This window comes from Dermacentor silvarum, chromosome 8 (genome assembly GCF_013339745.2).
Source record: "Dermacentor silvarum isolate Dsil-2018 chromosome 8, BIME_Dsil_1.4, whole genome shotgun sequence".
Classification (NCBI taxonomy): domain Eukaryota; kingdom Metazoa; phylum Arthropoda; class Arachnida; order Ixodida; family Ixodidae; genus Dermacentor; species Dermacentor silvarum.
Genome location: NC_051161.1, coordinates 14,889,853 through 14,908,840, shown reverse-complemented (window position 1 = coordinate 14,908,840; position 18,988 = coordinate 14,889,853). Strand labels below are relative to the sequence as shown.

Sequence of the window (18,988 nt, the reverse complement as noted above, 5' to 3'; positions counted from 1 at the left end):
TGTGACCTATTCATGTTTGCTTGGGCTCGCTGACACTATGCTTGTTAATTCAGTTCGTACGCGAATGTGTCCAAGTTTACACAGCCGATAAAACTACTATCCTTACTCCATATAGCTCTATACTAATTTGTTGTCGCAATTGATGCTTCGCCTTTCGGGCGAAACTGCAACTTTCTATCTTGCCGTTTTTATGCAATGCTTAATTGTTCATTTCTTTTTAAAGGGCTGTCTGGTTTCTGTATTATGCAAATTTCTTCATTTTGTGCCAATTTCTTAAATCCTTGTATGCATCGGTATCTTGTTACCGATTGTATTTCGTTATAAAATCTACCGTATGCCCCCAAAACCGTATGCCTCTTCGTAGGCCTGAGAGGTCTTTCTAAGTAAAAAATAAATAAAATATAGAGCCGCTCCGGGGCTCCCACGCAGGCTGCCCTGCGTTGCTGGACCGCGCCGTCAGCTTTCGCCTCCGCAACCGTGTAAGCTCGGTCCTAGCTGAGCTCTAACGTGGAGCCGGTAAAACGCGACATGAGCAACAAAAATTACGGATTACTGCCTAAATAAACCACGCTAATAAGTCTGTTCGAATGAGGTATATACGAACGGTGACCTTTATTTTATAACCACGTATATAATTACGTTTCAGAGCAATGATTCGGGACTCCAACGCAGTTTGCCTATAGCTGGCTGTTCCTTGACATTTGATAACGAGCACGCCCACCGCACGCTGGCCTTCGCCCGCCGCACAATAACGGCTGCGAAACTCCCCTTAACATTTTCGATTTTAAAAAATTGCTCCAGTTTTAGGTACCCAAACCGCGATCTGATTACGAGGCACGCCGTAGTGGGGACTCTGGGTTAATTTTGACTACCGGGGGTTCTTTAACGTGTACCGAATGCGCGGTAAACACAACCGTCATTGCATTACCGGTCCCATCGGTGTGCGGCCGCCTCGTTCGGGATGGAAACCGCGACCTCGAGCCGAGTGGTGCAACGTCATAGCCACTGGGTTACCACGGCGGGTAAAGTTGAGAGAGAGAGCGCGTATACACTATCACAGTACAAGGTCATGGCAGTGCAACAAACATCAATAAAGTTAAAGCCGTTTGAGCCGGTTTATCTTCCTTGGGGATTGTATAGCAGCGCCGTATATACGTATAGTCACACTCTCTGCTTATGAGGTGGACATTACAAAATGGTTTGTCCGGTCTGTGAAAATGGGTCTGTGATCAACCCGAGCGATCGAGGGCAGTCGCGAGTGATCGTCTTTGTACACAGCTTCGACGACATCCGCGCAGCACCCGACTAAACTGTGAAGAGAGTGTACAACTGAGGTGTCTTGTAGCCCATGATAAGCCGTACAGTACATTGCAACGGAAAGCAACGAGCGGCTAAGCTTCTTGTCTTTACTTTATTGGTTACCATCTTGCATTGTACTATATATACGACTCGTCACTTCAATTCCCATCCTTCGCTTGCCTGATGACGGGAAAGATGGTTAGCTGCTGGTCATCCAATATACCAATCTCCACGTTCAAGCCGGGTTCGGGCCCGTCGATACGGCCTATAAGAGCTCTTCTATACCCGGCCAAACTAGGTAGAACACAGCGACGAAGACATTAGTGCATGGGCTGCTGTTCCGTCTTCAGCTTCCATCTTTGTGTCTGCCCTTTATTTCCCTTTCCCTCTAGTTTGCATCGCGTAGATGTAACGCATCAGGCTGAATGCGCAGAAATAAGTTCGACGCTTTCATCAGGTTGAAATAATGAAATGAAACGAACACTCACCAATGGAAATACATGTAATGGAAAATAAAACATGTATTTTCCAATACATGTATTTCCATTGGCGAGTGTTCGTTTTATTTCACTATGCTCATTCCTCGCCAGACGGGTTTCCGTCGAACTCTGGATTAGGTTGAAATAAGTAGCTATAAATAAAACTGAATACAGCGCGGAAAGCGAGAAGAGGAGCAGATGGGGCACAGATAATCGAATAAACACGGATAATGTGCGCTCAACAGTAAGGCATAAATTCAGACAAAATTCAATGCTTTCAATATGCGTAGCGTGTGCCATGGGCCGTACATTCTGTGAGAATATATTCCGCAAGTTTTTTTTTTTTATCTTCTTCCTTTGAATAAGGAAAAAGAATGCGTGCTCGCAAGCTCGAAGTATAGTGTTCCTCGAATGATAAATGAGCGTTCCATACAGCAAAGCAGCGGTGCGATAATAAATGCCGCAATTAGAGATACACGACCGTAAACTTCGGGTTTCTTAAGACACTGAGGATTTTGGGCACGGAAACGATCGCGTTCAGTAAAACAACACTGTAGTCAGCGAGTGTTTGTAAAGGTAATTCAACTAAGCGACCCGGCGTCCGCTATGTGAACACAATACACAGCCACGTACATAATGGTTTACGATCGCTGTATAAAGGCGAACAGTTTGATATTGCCCAGTTATCTCCGAGTTCGTGCGTTAATGATTTCTGTCGCCGCGCAGTTCAATGCTAAGCGTTAGGAAAGCTTCACTTATAAACGCAGCACATTTTTGTTCATCCACGAAATACCTCAGTGTCTTCGCGGTAACAGACGGAAAACCCTTTCTTGCATTACGAGTTACGAGCATAAAACGCGTTTAAGCAGGGCTCTGTCGCCACTCGCCCATAACGTTAGATTTCATAACCTCGCATGGGGAGCGAGCCTACGTTATCTGCGTTCTCGCTTTCGAGACACAACAGCTGCCAGCGAACAGCTATCACTTTTAGACTATTGCTTACCAAGATACGCATCCCAAAGGAAGCAAACCGCAAATGCGACGTGCAGCGCATACAAGACGCGTTTAAATAATTGCGCCGCGCATCGAAAACCGATGCTCGCGTGCGCAAATTGACTCCAGATCATCTAGAAGTCATTAGCACAAAGAAAAACGGCACAGGGAGGAGGTGGAAGAAAAGTGACGAGATACAGCAAAGGTACGTCGACGATACTTCTCCAAAGAAGCAGGACAGGCGCATTTCGCGCTAGCTGTTACACAGTCTGGAGCGTCGAGGTCTGCTTCGCGGTCGTTCGCGCGTTAATTGACGCTGTTGTGGGTGCATGTGGGGAGAGTCGTTAAATGAACATAGGTGACGTCAGGAGAGGGAAGCTTACAGAGGCACGTGGGCCTCTACATAAGCAGTATAGGCGCTTCCGAAGTTCGAAAAGATTTGACGTCACATCTCGCCGCTGAAAGACTTTCTTTTTTTCAAGATCACTTGTTTAGGTCATCTTTTCTGTGTTAGTCCTGCTTGTCATGCGATGCTCACTGTGTACATGGGTCTTCTGTGTACGCGTGCTTCAGAACTCGAATCCACCTTCACGGTATAATGTCATGCTAAAACCTTGCCCAACAGGGGGGAGACGAAGAGTTTTTCTTTAAGGACTGCTGACGGCAAACTGATTGCTTTTACAGCAAAATAAAATTTTTTAGAAAAGGAATGTGTTGTCTTCATTCAGTGCAATTACGGAATATATGTAAATAGCAATGTCTTCTCCGCCAGCTGCGACGAATAATCATTTAGATAACAACAGTTCCGTAATCAAGTGAGAACAGTCTAGTTAAAATAGGTAACTGAATTAACGTCGCCCCCGGCACGAATTTGAATGACAAATGTTAAACGAACAGAGACACAAATAAACGGTGTATTAAACCTTCCCCGATCGCGTAAACATTTTCTGCCATGCCAGTGTGCTGATCAGCGCAATTCTTCCCAACGTCCCCGGTGAATCGGTCAGCTGTAGCGCTTCCGAACGCTAGATCGTCGGTTCAATATCAGCACAACGGGGCTGAGTACAACGAGTTATAATACAATATCTTGCTGCGGGCTTTTGACATGCTAGAACTAGTGAGCTACAGCAAGTACCGCGATAATTATTTTGACTCATTTCATTTAACACATATTAAACTGTAGCGCAAAAAAAAAAAAAAAAGAAACGGAGCACAATTGAGTCTCAGAGGAGGCACACGCACGATCGCGTGAATGTGTCTGCCTCCTCTTGTCCTATGCGCCGTTTTTCGCGCTACACTTCAAAATGGTGAACTTATACCGACACGGTCAATTTTCTATTTTGGTTATTTAACACATGGTAAAATTTTGCATTGCGCATTGCAGCTCACGACATATTGAAATGTGCAACAAGTGGACTGCATTAGCGGGGAGCCTAACATTAAGACAGGGGTTTATACTTTCCCCCTTCAAGTTTGAAAAACGGCGCAAGAAGCATTACATTAGAACGCCAGACAGTACATGTCGTAGTCCTAGTAGACTTTCCCATTTGCAACCTCCCTCCAAAAGGACCTCCCCCCAAAAAGGATTACGGAACCTCAATCGGTAGAAGAAAACGCCCAAATGTTCAACTGCGATGCTTCCTAGATAAGCTTAGAAGCAGTGCATGGGTGTCTAATTAGGCGTTGAATTATTTACGAAAATAGCTCAGTGCCACGAAAATTGTCGCGCACTCTAAAAAAAAAAAAAAGTGTACACTCTCTGGGCCGCATCTTGTCCCAAAACAATAATCTTCATCTGTCTTGCTTGCGTTTCCTTTCTTTAAAATTCTGCAATCACTTCTTTCCTACCAAGAACGCTGTGTCACGTATATGGGTACATGTCGTTCGTGACCTGAAAGTATCGGGCTTGCAGCGTTAAAGAAAGGGAAGAAATGCGAAAACACCCGTGTACTTAGATTTAGGTGCACGTTAAAGAACCCCAGGCGGTCCAAATTACTCCGGAGTCTCCCGATACGGCGTGCCTCATAATCAGATCGTGGTTTTGGCACGTAAAACTCCATAATTTAATTTTTTTAATTTTTTTAAATAAAGAGAAAAACAGGCAAGACGTAGATGACGATTACTGTGCAAAGGGTGCAATATTTTCCTAGAGAGATAGAGTACGCTTATCTGTGACAGGCCTACAGTTGCGGCGGGAAATGCAGTGGCGTTAACTCTAATTATGAAGCAGAGGCTACGAAGTGTCGATTGCGATGTCAGTTGATTACGAACAGCTTGTATCACGTCAGCCATTTTCGGATTCGGTTAGCGCGAAGGGTTAGCGCCTTGGGTTGGGTTAGCGCCGCAATTGAGCCGAGAGGGCGCTTGTTGGTCTTGCATGAATCCATTTCCCGAAAGCTAATTGGAAAGCTAGCGCTTGCAGCTGTCATTGCTTAAGTGCTTTTTTTTTTTCGTCGATTATGAGCTATGTTAGGTCAGATCGAATTAGGTTAGGTCAGGTATGCGATAAATATGGACTTCTGGTGCCGCTCATGCAGCGTAGCTTGAGGAAAGCTCTACATCGGCCTCCGAGATCACAAGTGCGCGCCCGTGTTATCTCTGATACCACGGTCGTACTTTCTTCAGAAACGGGCTTACAAGTAATTATATGTCAGGCATGAGTTATAAGTCATTCGCATCCGGATTTTCGAAGCGGCCTGTATAGATGCCTTCGGAATTGCAGTGTGTTCAGAGACCTGCAAATTCTGCCTCCGCTCCCTCGCGGTCGCTCGGCCAGACGTGAAGCCGTGGCCACGACCTTGACGAAGACGCCATCCATGCGAAAACTGCAACCTTGCGCTCAGCTTCGACATCAAAGCGATCGATCTAGAAAAAAACTCGGGTTTTTCTTTGACATTCCGTCCTTTACACGCGTTCTCACGGATCATCGGATAGTGCAGAGTCATGCTTGGATGAAGTGCGAAAACTCCCTTCTTCGGCCCCTCCACAGAAAGAACCAGGAAGGTTGTTCAACTGCAACTTACATTACCACCATCGCGCACCGCATTGTAAACGCGTACATTTTCTCCTCATGTCGTATAAGTAGCTGTTTACGTGTTCCGTGAGCAACCTTCAAAACATTGCTCCCTCGTATACACAACTCAGGGTTAAGTTGAAGTATACCGGTTTGTCTCGGGGTATGTAACGGAATGCAGGGGTTGAGGGGTGCCCATTATACGAGTGCGCGGTCGCTGCTAGCCTGCTAAATGCTGCCGTTCCGATACAAAAGAACTTGCAAGAGAGCATCAAGCTAGCGCCGAGTTTTCTTTTAAAGTGAAGCTTTAGTTGCCTCTTCCTCCCACTGTGCGGGTTGCTCTCTTGTCGAGTCGAAAACCATTTGGGCACAGGGGGTGTGCCCCAATAGACAACTTGAGCCCATGAACATGTGTCCATTATTGGCCAATGCCGCAGAAAGCCTGCGTACCGCTGTGTGTGAGTGTGTGTGCCCGAATATACAAACAGAACACGAGGCAAGAAGCGAAATCGTTAACAGAAAATTGAAGTCAGCTACAGACAAAGTGGTGGAGGAGGAGGAGGCAGCAGAAGCAACCGAGTGTGTGCCGAAAGAAGTGAACAGAGCGTTAGTTGAGCGCGGATCGTCGAGCGACAAGTGAGGACGACCGTTGTACGCATCGGATTTAGTTGCATAGCATTTAACCAACCGATTCACGAAAGCTTCGCCTCACAGATTCCATCATGTGCACCGAGTCTGCGTTTTCTTTTCCTGATTTTTAATTCCACCTAAACTATACTTTGTGGGGTATAACGTACAGTGGGCAGAGGGACGCCACAGTGAAGGGTTCTGGAATTTTGACCACGTGTCGTTCTTTGGCCATCACACGCTTAGTCCGCTTATACTCAGTTCGAGGCACTTTGCTTGTACTTGCGGGCATTTTCACGCTCAGAAAACCACTTTTATGTAGCACACATTGAGCAACAGAGAGTTTCTGATGTCGCTCTACAATTGTCTCATTGACACTTTTCCTCTAAATATAATAATTGAGAAGTTTATTTATATAATTAGGACTAATTATGTAATTAGGCGGAATGCAAAAAAATACCTGAGCATCTCCAAGCGACGGCAAACGACATTACCTTGGTTCTGGCCAACTACGTGGTATATGCATATTTTTAATGTTTGGCCCAAGTTAAGTGAAACACTCTGTATAGTTTGCTGGCAACATCGTTCGCGTGACCGATTTCGAAGTAGGTGCGTGACTTTGGCTTCTGTAGCGAAAGCGCACGATGTGAGTCACTTTTTAGCTGGCAGACTCAAAGTTGTGAAGCAATAAAAGAATTCGAGAAGTAATAGCGTTTTTACCGTACTTTCTGCGTAATGCCCACTGCGCTGGCTTTGAGATCGCCGAGAAGGAAGCTAACGAATACGATGTCATGTTTTCGATGTAGAAGAGCTAGTTTGTTCTGCTTTACTTAACCCCACAAAGCCCAATGTATCATTTTTGATACGCTGATTTTGGCACCTAAAACTCTGATTTAAGCACTGGAAACCCTATGCAGGGCCCATAAAAGTGTTTTTGATATACCGGAGGGAGTTCTCAGTTGTAGATAGTTCAGCAAATCAATTACTAAGTTAATTACCGTGCTAATTATTGTATACACAATTATTGTTTCAATGTTTTCTTTGTACCAATATACCCCCCTATAGCCGTAAATAAATGTGAATAAGCTGTTTTAATTTTCTTTGATGCGGAATGGCATCCGGGCTTTGTGGGGTTAATTTCTTTTTGTTTGACTGGAATTAAGCAAATGATGTCATTAAGTCGCCCGCCGCTGGTTTTTGCAAAGTATTCGTCCACCGAAACCACACGAAATAAAAAATTCAAGACATCGGAGCTTTGCTGCTAAAACAAGTTTGGCCAAGAAAGTCATGACATTAATTCAACTTATATTTTAACACTATTAATCACAGAACTAAGCCAAGTTTTTGCTGTACAGATCTCAACGCACAAACTGCGGAAGTCATGGAGCCCGCTGAATAATGTGCAACATTGCATAGTTGTGTGACCATTACTGATGGTATTTGACCCAGTGTCAAAGCGAGCGTCGCTCTGTGCGCGCTTATTCTAACTTCACTATCTGGCTCGGAACAAGCATTGTGACGCCTGTGTAGATCATGTGCAAGAGCAAACGCCCGTGCTTTCAAGTCTTCGACGTCTCTGGGTGAACTTCAAAATTCAAACACCTGTCTGAGAGGGGGAGTCTGCCAATAGGTAAGTTACGAGGGAACCGTGCGAATATCGAGAGGCATTTGGAAAACGCAATCGGGAATGTTACCTAGTAAGTCTATATGCCATGACGACTAGGTAAGGCCGCGAGGTAGAAAAACCGGTAGATATAAACCTTCACAAAACCCCGGAAACACGAAACGAAGGTGTTAAGCTGGTGCCTAACTATTTAAGTGCCGGTTGTAAGGTGTCTGAAACAAAGCAGAAGTTCAGTTTCTCTGCACTCACCTTGTTGATGTCGAGCAGGATTAGCTTAGCGCCGAGCTGCGCGCAGCGCAGGGCGATCTCGCGTCCCAGCCCGTGTCCGGCTCCGGTCACGAGCACGTGCTTGTCACGCAGTGATTTGCGGCTCGCGGGAACCACAAGTCGCAGCATGTACACAAGCACCGACAACACGCAGCGCCCCACGACGACCAACAGCTCGAGCAGGAGCAAGAAGTACGGCGCCACCTCCATGGTCCTCCACCGGTGGTTGCGACGACGGTCGGGGCCGGCAGCCGAACGGCGTGTTCAAAGTGCGCGGCACTCGCGTCAGGGCGAGATGACAGAGGCGCCACGGCGAGGAATGCGCAGTTGCAGACGGGTCCGCGCGCGTCTAGTAAGCCCACAGCAAGCGCCGAGGCGGTCGGGTCAACACGTGGATTTCGGCGCCAAGTCCCGTCTCGAAAAGGGAAAGGCAAGCGGCCGCCGCCGAAGTGCTGGCTTTCTTCGAAGGTCGGTCAGGGACGACGGGCTGATTTTGTCGGTGAGGGTCGCCGGCCCGTACAGCGGAGGCGGCGACAACAGAAGCAGAGCGGAGGAGCCGCCAGGCGGGCTTTGCAGCAGCGGCACTCTGGCGAACACGCACTCAACGCCCGTCGGGTGTGGCGGCCTCGCCTGGGCCACCTCCTCGCCGCGCCGGCGTCGCCGCCTCGACCGCCGCCTGCTGCCCCGCCAGCTGTTCAAAGTCGCCGCACGGCGCGACGCCCCGCGGCGCGCCGTGAAATCGTTGAGATCGGGAATTTAGGAGTCCTGCGGCCGCGCCATGGGTTCTGCGCCCGATTTGGTCGACGCTCACGCGTGGAATAGGGGGCGGTTCGTTTGCTTGCTTGCTTTCTTGCCTTCGAGAGTGGCTCATACCCACTATGGGGGATTGACCAAGGATCCGGTGATCTAAGAAAAAAAATTAGTCGAGTCTAAAAAGAATCACAAATGAGAAATTTTGAATGGCTAAAGGAATGAAGTCAGATAAAATTTTAAGAATTTAGCAAGGAAATCGTGCTGGTTCATTCATATACCCCACAACAGCTGCACCAGCATCCCTATGACAATGTCCCAGAGAAGAGGCTCCCAAAGATAGAATATCGGGAATCGTAATATTCAATCCAGCACTGTGAAATTTTCCTTCTAAAGTGTGTCTAAAAAAAAAAAAAAAAAAAAAACGGCGGCATCACAGGAAGAAGTGTTCTATTGTTTCGTCTACACCACAGTATAAGCACAAAGGAGGAGGGCGCCCTACCAGATCGATGCAGATAATAGTTTAATGCAGGAATTCGACATCGGAATTCGGTAAAGAGGATTTATGGCAGAAGTGTCTGTTCCAAGGAAATATGAGGTGTCGATAGTCAGTTAAATTTATTAATGGTAGATTCCAAGAGTCTTGCATGACTGCCCATCTCCTGAACCTAGCAGCAGTTATAAAGATGATACAGGAACGATCGCGAGAATTGGACGACTAAGGGCAACTCTCGCCAAGCTGTCTGCTAATTCATTGATAACTAATCATTTTTGACCAGGCACCCATACCAATCTAATTAGTGTTAAGTGAGAAGGCATTAGACAATGAAAGGTACGTGAAATATGTGAGCCACTATTTGCAGAGAGAGCTGAACATAAAGACAAATAATCCGTTACTATTACAACTTCCGAGATTGACGAGTGCCCTTCTCGCATTTCTTTCATCGTCTTCGTTATTTCATCGATGACGATGCTGGTTTTGCTTTCGGCGGTGGTATGGCACGCGAATTTGCGTGGGGTTGAGTAGTGGTTTGTATCTCGTTTACAGATAACTCTGTATATAGCATTCTTTGCGAATCCCCCTGGACTTTCCTGACCGTGGATACTGGCTAGGTGATGCTATTTAAAAAAAATATTAATTACGTATACGTGCCCAATGCTGGGATCGAAACTCGGCCCTCCAGCACAGCAGTACGATGTTCCGTCCAACAAAACCGTGAGGCCGCAATCGCACGTTTATCGTGCTAACGCCATCTAGCATTTGAGATGACCGATCGCCGCGTGTCGATGATGATGATGATGATGATGAATTTTATGCTTTGGCGCATACCCACAAAGGGGGATTGTGGTATACTTATCGTGCCAACGCCAACTGGCTATTTGAGATGATCGATGAGTTTTGATGGTGACCCAGACCGGGAGAGGGGGGGGGGGGGGGGGGGGGGGGGGGGGGAATTGGCCAAGAGCGGGGCGGTACATTTAAAATAGATAAGAAGAAATGGAGGAATACAACCCAATGTAGGAGCTCTTCACAATGCGTAGCAGGGGTGCACATGCTCTTGCCAGATTCCTTTACGCCAGAGATGCACGAATGCAATGGGCAAATTTATAGCGTTTCATTAACCGCTCCACGAAAGCTTCGCTTCTAGATTCCAAGATGTGCGTTGGATCTGCATATTTTTTTTAATATATATACCAACAATGAATCGTTGTTGCTTTCTTGTCCGGGACGCTCCATGTTGGGGCTCGCGCATCCGTCATTTGTAGTGAGAGAACGTACTTTTTTTTTTTTTTCGTGCCTAGCACTTTCATATTGCGTGTGGGCAATAATTCATCACCTTGTACTTGCAGGATTTCGCTGAATATTAAGTGGACATTATTAAATGTACATTTTTACGGTGCATGTTTGCGTCGACGTCTGACGCTCTTTTGCCATATTTGGTTTTCGCGCCTGCAAACATTACCCACAATCATCATTTACGCTATTTCGTGGCGCGCTTAGCATGCAGGCTATGCCAGGCATACCCCATACGTTTCTATGAGAGAGACAAAAATACGAGTGAGATCGACTTTATTTACAAGCAACTCTGTCTGAGCGGCAGTGGTATCACGTCTTCTGCTTTACGAGCTTGTGCGGCTATACTTTCGCCATCGTGTAATGCAGCGTCTCGCCTCTCCTCTGTTGCTTTCGCCTGCCCGTCGCCACGTAATGCGTGCTGCTGCTGCAATATCCGCTGAATTTAAATTTAGTGGTTTCAAAATTTACTGAAGCAGACGAAAAAGCCCGTCCGAGAATTTACATGTTTGTTTGAATCAACCAGAGTTTCGAATAAGTCGACCTTCAGTTATCGTGAGTCGACTGCGTATATGGTGCCGGTACTCACGTATGATAGTGAAACTGGCTTAACAGGGCTCGTCTCACGGTAACTCGCGAGACTGGCCATTTAGCAATTCCAGAAGCGTAACTTGCTAACCCAACTTACCCCATTTTAACGTTCCTCTTTACTGTCTCTTTATTCGCATCACGACAATTCATCGTACACATTAAAAAAAAACTGAAATGAAATGAAAACGCTCCGATCAAAATGCGCTTACTCTTTTTAGGATTTGGTGGCACGTATTGTTGTTCGCGTTTAAGTTTTCAGCGCAAAAATTGCACTGGGACGGAAGGGAGACCACTCAACCCGAGCACTGTGTCGTGAGTGTCCCTGGCGTTCTTCGCTTGCGTTGCAGCAATCGAGCAGATGTCTTTCCTCATTCATCGAGTGAGGTCATGCCGGCGTGCTGTCTGAGTCACGCCAAGTGCAGAGAACCGTGCGGTCAGATGTTTTTCGACTGAGAGGAAGTCGTTTCTTCCTTTTTTTACCTGTGTCTCCAGCCGAGTAATAGCGCCACGAAGGATTGACGTTTGTTTAACGAGAAACGTGGCACGAATGAAGCATATTTCACGCTACTGTTCGATGGAGGATGACGGGTGAGTCATTATGCTGTCTGCCGTGCACTGGGCAGCAGAATATTGCAGCTGGACGCTATTTGCAATTCGAACTAGCAATCCGCAAACACCCTGACCCCCCCCCCCCTACCTCCCCCCACCTCCCCCGCGCACTCTCTCTCTCTCTCTCTCTCTATATATATATATATATATATATATATATATATATATATATGTGTGTGTGTGTGTGTGTGTGTGTGTGTGTGTGTGTGTGTGTGTGTGTGTGTGTGTGTGTGTGTGTGTGTGTGTGTGTGTGTGTGCGTGCGTGCGTGCGTGCGTATGTGTGTGTGTACGGCAAAGGGTATACATTGCCGCCCGCCTCCCCCTTCCCCCCCCCCCCCCCCCCCCGGAACACACTAACACGCACACATTTGTGACAGCGGGGGGCAAATCAACAATAAGTGTAGAAAAGCACGCCAGTTGGTGTAGCATTTTCGGGGATTAAACGTGGCGCTTAGAAAGCTATATATAGATGAAACAACGCGAGCGTTAATTTGCAAGTAAAGATACATCCATAAACACACACTCTGTGAAAAAGCTACGCCTACATAAACCCTTCTTTAGTTGCAAGTAATCGCTTTGTGTTGTTTTGTTTCGTCTCGCTCCCTGTCCTGCATGTAACCGGCCGCGACGGAACAGTGGCTATGGCGTTTTGCTGCCGAATACGAGGTCGTGGGTTCGATTCCTGGCCCCAACGGTCGCATGCTATTATATGTGGCAAAATAAATATAAAAAGCGCTCGTGTACTGAGGTGCATGTTAAAAAAACTCCAGGTGGTCTAAACTAATCCAGAGTCTCGCACTGTCGATCCCGTCCCTTACAGTCCCAGTGTTGTTTTGAGACGTCGAACCCCGCGAAGCAATCAATCAATCACTCCTGCGTGTGGATCGCGCTGTTTTATTGTTCTTATGTAAGGTTTCTTTCTATGTCTCTTATTTGTATTTTGTAATAACCTTGTGCACTGCGCGGTTAGTTGCCTTCGCATCATTCGGATTCTCTGTCTCTCTGTTTGTGCGTGTGTCTGTGTGTGTCCTTTTACTTGTCCACTCCTGATATTTCCAGAGCTGCAGTATGAATGAATGAAAACTATAACGTGGAATATACTTTTCAAAAAGCATTTGTCCTTGCGTTTTCGCTTTTCCATAACGCCGAGAGTATGCTTTGAAACTCGAGTGATTTTTTTTTTTTTTACAACCGTTCTGGTTAGCGTGGGACGAAAGTTAACCTAACTGAAGTCGGAACGTTACCCGAAGCGAGTGACACACCTGCTTTATCAAGCACGTGATCGCGTGCAGGCTGTGGCGGTGACCTCGAAAAGGTTTCGTTCGCCATGTTCGTTCGTGTGATGGACAGAATCACGCGACGGCAGAGACCAGGGGCGAGGCTTTCGTAGCATATACTACCATCAGGGGTGGGCTTCGCTACAGAGGAAACAGTGCCACGAGGAGACAGATCAGCTGGATGTTTTGAGGCAACGACAACAACTTTCCAAAAGGGAATGGGTTGGTTTCCAGAACAGAGCAAAAACAGAGAGAAAGCTATCTATTGAAATGCACAGTGTTTAACCGGCGTACATTCGCGTACATGCTATTCTACAGGGAATAGGACTAAATCAAGGAGAGGCCACAGAAGAAGGCGGGTGCGAATATACAAAAGAAATAAAGAGAGAGAAAGCGTGCTCATTTGGGTTGGTTGGTACATCTTGTATAACAGCAAAATTTTGAACAGCGCGAAACAGGACATAGAAACTAGGCGCTGGACAGGGCGCTGATTATTAAGAACCAAACCTTTTTATCTTCCTTTGCCTCTGCCTTTGCCTCTTTTCTGTGTCCTGTGTCAGACTTTTCGACATTCTGCTGTTCGAAAAGAGAAGATGCAGTTATTGCTTCCTTATTGCACGGGAAGGGTTGGGTGGGGTCAGCTTGTCGATTTACGACTAACCTTGGCGGCGTCAAACATTACGTCATTGTGCTTGTTAAGCGATGTGCCTGTTGATCCGCGCGGAAGAAGCATTAATGCGTATTTAAGTGGCACTTTTTACAGCGAAGCTGTTAGCCACTGGTTGGTTGGAATTTCTCGTGGCGTGCTCACCCAAAAAGCGGAAGCTTGAAAAGGGGTTTGCGTTTGAGTTTCCGCGTAACAGAATTATCTTTTCGCGTATATTGGAATTGCAATCCGATGCTATCATGTCTGCAGGTTGTGTGTAAGTCGTACTTCACGAATTTTCTGGCGAAGTGTACTTTTAAACATTAATTTAGTTCAATATGGAATTTGCACTTGGCGGAAGGCCTACAAGAATGAGCATGTATGCTGCACTTCCGCACGCGTGCGTGACGTACGTCGCTTGCGGTGATAGTGCTTGCGTAACGTCGTCAACAGCGTCGCTGTCCATCCACTTTTTCAGGGTGGAATAGAGGTTGATTTTTTTTTCTTTCTAGTAAGCATGACCATTGGAAATGCTGTTCTGCTCACTGAGTCCATTGCACACGGAGGGCGGAGCAACAACGACGAGTAAATATTTTTTATATTTTTATGTGGCGTTTGGCATGCGTACGTTATAAAACATGGCTTATACGTTAAAAGCAGGTTACATGTGTTCTGCCTGCAGAGATAAAGCTGTAGGAACGTACCAGAAAAAAAGAAACGTACGATTTTTATAAGGTATTATCAAAAAAAAAAATAAGAAGAAACTGGAAAAAGAAAGCCTGGGGGGAAAGAAATAGCAATCGATCTTCTCGAATATCGTGTAGGTTCCACAAACGTTGGGTTTCCTGGATCTTCTTCTGACACTTCTTACGTAACATTTTCATTTTCGAAACCTACTTGCGCAACTATATAAGTAGCCGAGTTTGAGCATTTCGGATACGTCTGAAAGTTGTTCGTGAATTCCTCATGCAAGTGTTGTAGCTGCGTGGGAGGCCACTGAAACAATCGCACAAGCAGTATCGCGCTCCTTCTCTACCACCCCATCTGCGTAGCTCCTTACGCAGATGCGACCGTTCTGAAGTTTATCATTCAATTCCTCGTCCTTCGCATGCGTCGCAGCATCTTGATGCACCTCGAGCTCCCCAATGCAGTGCAATTAGTTCAGACCACAGTTTCGAGTGCCTCTTTTGTCTGCTAATCATATCTAGTTTCACGTAACAATGTTTCTTATATACTGTATGCGATTCCTCTGAGCGACACATCATGGAATGCGTTTCATCGATATTTTACTATTTTTGCAAGCTCCGTACGAGACAGGGAACAACTAGCAACGGGCGAATATCAAAATAGACTCGCAAGAGTTCATTATATATACAGCAGCACTTGATGAATGACTTTGGTGTGTGTGACAATTTTTGCTATAGTAACACTTCAGCTAGACACAAGCTCCCAAACAAAAAAAGGAGAACTCAAACTGAGCCCCGCTTGTGTGATACACGTCGTCGGTAATTAAGTATGCTGTATTCAAAGGCGGAGTTGCGATACCGGCCAAACACGCAGTTTATTGAATGTAAAATAGTTAGTATAAACGTTATACCTACACCCCATCGCGTACAAGATGTTTGGGGTGGAACATTGGTGCGTCCGAGATTACACCGGCGCGTCTTTCGGTGCACCCATGCATTCGATCTCAGATGCCGTGGGAACACGCTGCTTGTGATCTTTAGTGCTCTTTAGTACCGCATCGCATGCGTAATGCGAAGACGTCGGTTCGTTTCCCACCTGCGGACAGTTGTCTTTTCATCCGTTTTCATTTTCCATTAATTTATCATTTCCTTAATTCAATTAGTAAGTACAAGTAATTTCCCCTATGTTGTCCTTGGTGTCATTGTTTGTTGGCTTCTTATGATATGATTAATAAAAACTCGGCCCCTCGGTTCCCTTTCTTCTCGTTCATGAGTACCACATAAGTACGACAAAAAAAAAAAAACACGCGCTCTACATTAAAGATAAAGGCTATGGATGGACGTGCGAAAAACAATTCCTTTTCGACACATCTATGACGGAGCAAGTCTCTTGTTTTTTTCTTTTATTGTCCACAGAAATAGAAAGCTTTAAGATTTTGCACATCTACGCATAAGTTTCCGAGAAATATGATGAACAGCGTGCAGTAAGGTTGCGTCCTGGAGTGGATCGGGTCTATGCATATGTAATGATCGCTCCGAACACGGAGAGTAGGCGCGAAGAAGGAAGTAGACTCAATTCGAACCCTCTCGACGTTTGGACGAGGCGACGGCGCTTATACATGGAGGCCCAAACGCTTCATGCAGTCACGGGGGGATTTGGACGAGTTGTCGCTGACATATGATCTCTTTCAGGCTTCTTGCGAAAACAGCTTTCGCAAGGTGAGTGTTGCCTCCATTACTCATAGCTGATCGATCGAAATCTCTCGTGTGTTCTCCTCATGCTTATTCCAATGACTGATTGCTGTTGAGTTTGGAGGAATTTTGCAGCCAGCTGGCTCCAATTGAAGCGAGGTGCCGCCCTCGTGTTTGTCGAAATAAACAAAAAGAATAAAAAAAATAAAAAGTAAACAGCACTAGGCTGTGTACGGGTTTATGCAGATGAACAGAGAGAGGCAGAGAAAGAGTTTCATCCATAAATTGTGTCGACTAGCGGGAGAGAAACAGATGGTCCAGGGTAAGTAGGCGGCACTTAGACGCTCGAGGCTATACGAAAGGAAATACGTTTCTTCTACGTTACAAGAAGTTCCCAGAAGCTACGCTGCGGGACGCGGCCATTGGGCGCATCTATCACTCGTTTGTCATGTCAGTGCTTGCTGCAAAGTTTTACGAATAGAGCAGCGACGAAGTTAGAGCGAATCCATTCGCGAAATTCCGGCACCTAGTGATGATCGACTGGGAGAACTGGGAAGGGTCAGCTTGAGCAGTGCGCAAAAGTCTCGAGCGCGTCGTAAACGTGTGCGTTTGAGCTTCTTAAACTTAACGAACGTGATTATCGCCAATGTAAATCGTTACGCGCGCGCGCGCGCACACACACACGCACGCACACGCACACGCACACGCACACGCACGCACGCACACACGCACGCACGCACGCACGCACGCACGCGGAAGCAAAACACAGAAAGACAACCATTAGGAAATGAGGATGTTTTGCAAAAGCGTTCTCGTGTTAGTCTTACACTTTAGCCTTTGCTGTTGTGCGCATTCGGTATCCTTGCTGTAAGAGAATGTGTAAGAAAACTTTTGCGTGTTTACAGGAAGGAGCTGTGTGATTCTTTCTTGACGCTCGTCGCTTTCGAACAGGAGAACACAAGTTTCTCCTGCATAAAGGGAGTTGCCATTGCAAGCACTAATTTAGTTATTATAGCGAGCACACAGTAACAGGGGTGGCATGATGGAACCTTGTGTCGTAGCTAACACACTGTTTACGACACCGGCATGGCCGCTACGTTATAAGTATCACAGTACGACTGGGAATGGAGTCAGCTTTCGGGAGGCGACTCCCGTGAGCTCTTTCGCCGATGACACCTGTGTTTGCCTCGTGAGTCCCATTACCAGCGGAAAGGGACGCTAATGAGGTCAGGCGCACGTTAAATAAATGAGTGGGCGTGCGTCATTTATTCCGACGTGCCGGCGACATGAAAAGCCTTGCGGTTGGAGTACTGCGCCTCGTTATTCACTACTGCGGGGAGGCTCATTACGAGAGAAAAAAAAAGTAAAATAAAACAATGGACTCGAAGCAGTCTACAGTTAACAGGCTGCAAAAATTAGGTCTGCTTGCTTTATGAAAAAGCCAAGGATTACTGAGACGATAAAGCGTTTTATTTGTGTACTTTGTCATCGTTGTCGTCGTAGTTGGTGTTTACCATTACCTCACTTAGCTTCCGATCCCGGCCCGCCTCTCTCTTGAAGAACTGCAAAAGGTTATAAATTAGTTTATAGCCTTTAATATATATATATATATATATATATATATATATATATATATATATATATATATATATATTGTTGTTACAACGTGTCACTGCCAGTTAAAAGTGAGGGTATCGAGAGAAGAAAGAGAGGTGGACGACGTCATTTCGCTTCGTCTACAGGAATATGTGTTCACTATTTCGTACAAGAGTGGTCGTCGACGCGCTGACGCTGATTGTCTTTCTAGGATGCCACTACGTACGACGGATTGTGACGCCGACAACTTTGACCACCTTATCGCAACGCCCGTGTGCTTGCATTGTAGTGAACGTTAAAGAACCCGAAGTGATCAAAATTAATCCGGAGCCCTCCACTACGGCGTACCTCATAATCAGAACTGGTTTTGGCACGTAAAACCCCAGAAATAAGAAGAAGACCACCTTATCGCTTCCCTGTCGTTTGACTTTCCCGATGCCTTGACATTCGCCGCATAGCAGCGCAAAGACCCAAGCTTGAAAGCTCTTTTCTCTGCCACACAGGGGCCTATAACCGAAGGCCGATTTTGCGCCCGAGATGGTTTTCTTTACAAGAGGAACTTATCAACGACGGGCGCCCGCTTTCTACTGGTGTTTCCGGAGTCTCTTCAAACATCTGTTCTGCGCGTTACGCCCGTGTACTTAGATTTAGGTGCACGTTAAAGAACCCCAGGTGGTCCAAATTTCCGGAGTCCCCCACTACGGCGTGCCTCATAATCATATCGTGGTTTTCGCACGTAAAACCCTATAATTTAATTTACGCACGATGACCCGACCTCTGGTCACTTGGGGACCGCGCGAACACTTAGTCGCACCAAAGAACGATTCTACTGGCCTCAAATGCGCAAAACAATTAACACCTATGTGGCCAGTGGTATACACAGTGCCAGGGCCACAAGCGACCTACCCCAGCTCCAGTCGGTCACCTACAACCAGTAAAGCCCTCCCACTTCCCCTTTTGAAAAAGTCAGACCTGATCGGACCGTTTCCATGTTCTTCAAGAGGCAACCGTTGGATAATTGTGTGCCGACTACTTGATGTGGTA

At 46.3% G+C, this 18,988-nt stretch overlaps 1 protein-coding gene across 1 annotated transcript in view; it reads right to left on the bottom strand.

The window, feature by feature from the left end:
* Window positions 1-9,051, bottom strand: part of LOC119460661 (17-beta-hydroxysteroid dehydrogenase 13) — a 124,833-nt gene extending 115,782 nt beyond the window's left edge. The window contains exon 1 of the mRNA XM_037721697.2: window positions 8,285-9,051. Coding sequence (XP_037577625.1) covers window positions 8,285-8,512 — 228 coding nt within the window. The 5' untranslated portion in view covers window positions 8,513-9,051. The remainder of the gene's footprint in view (window positions 1-8,284) is intronic.
* Window positions 9,052-18,988: the final 9,937 nt, after the last annotated feature.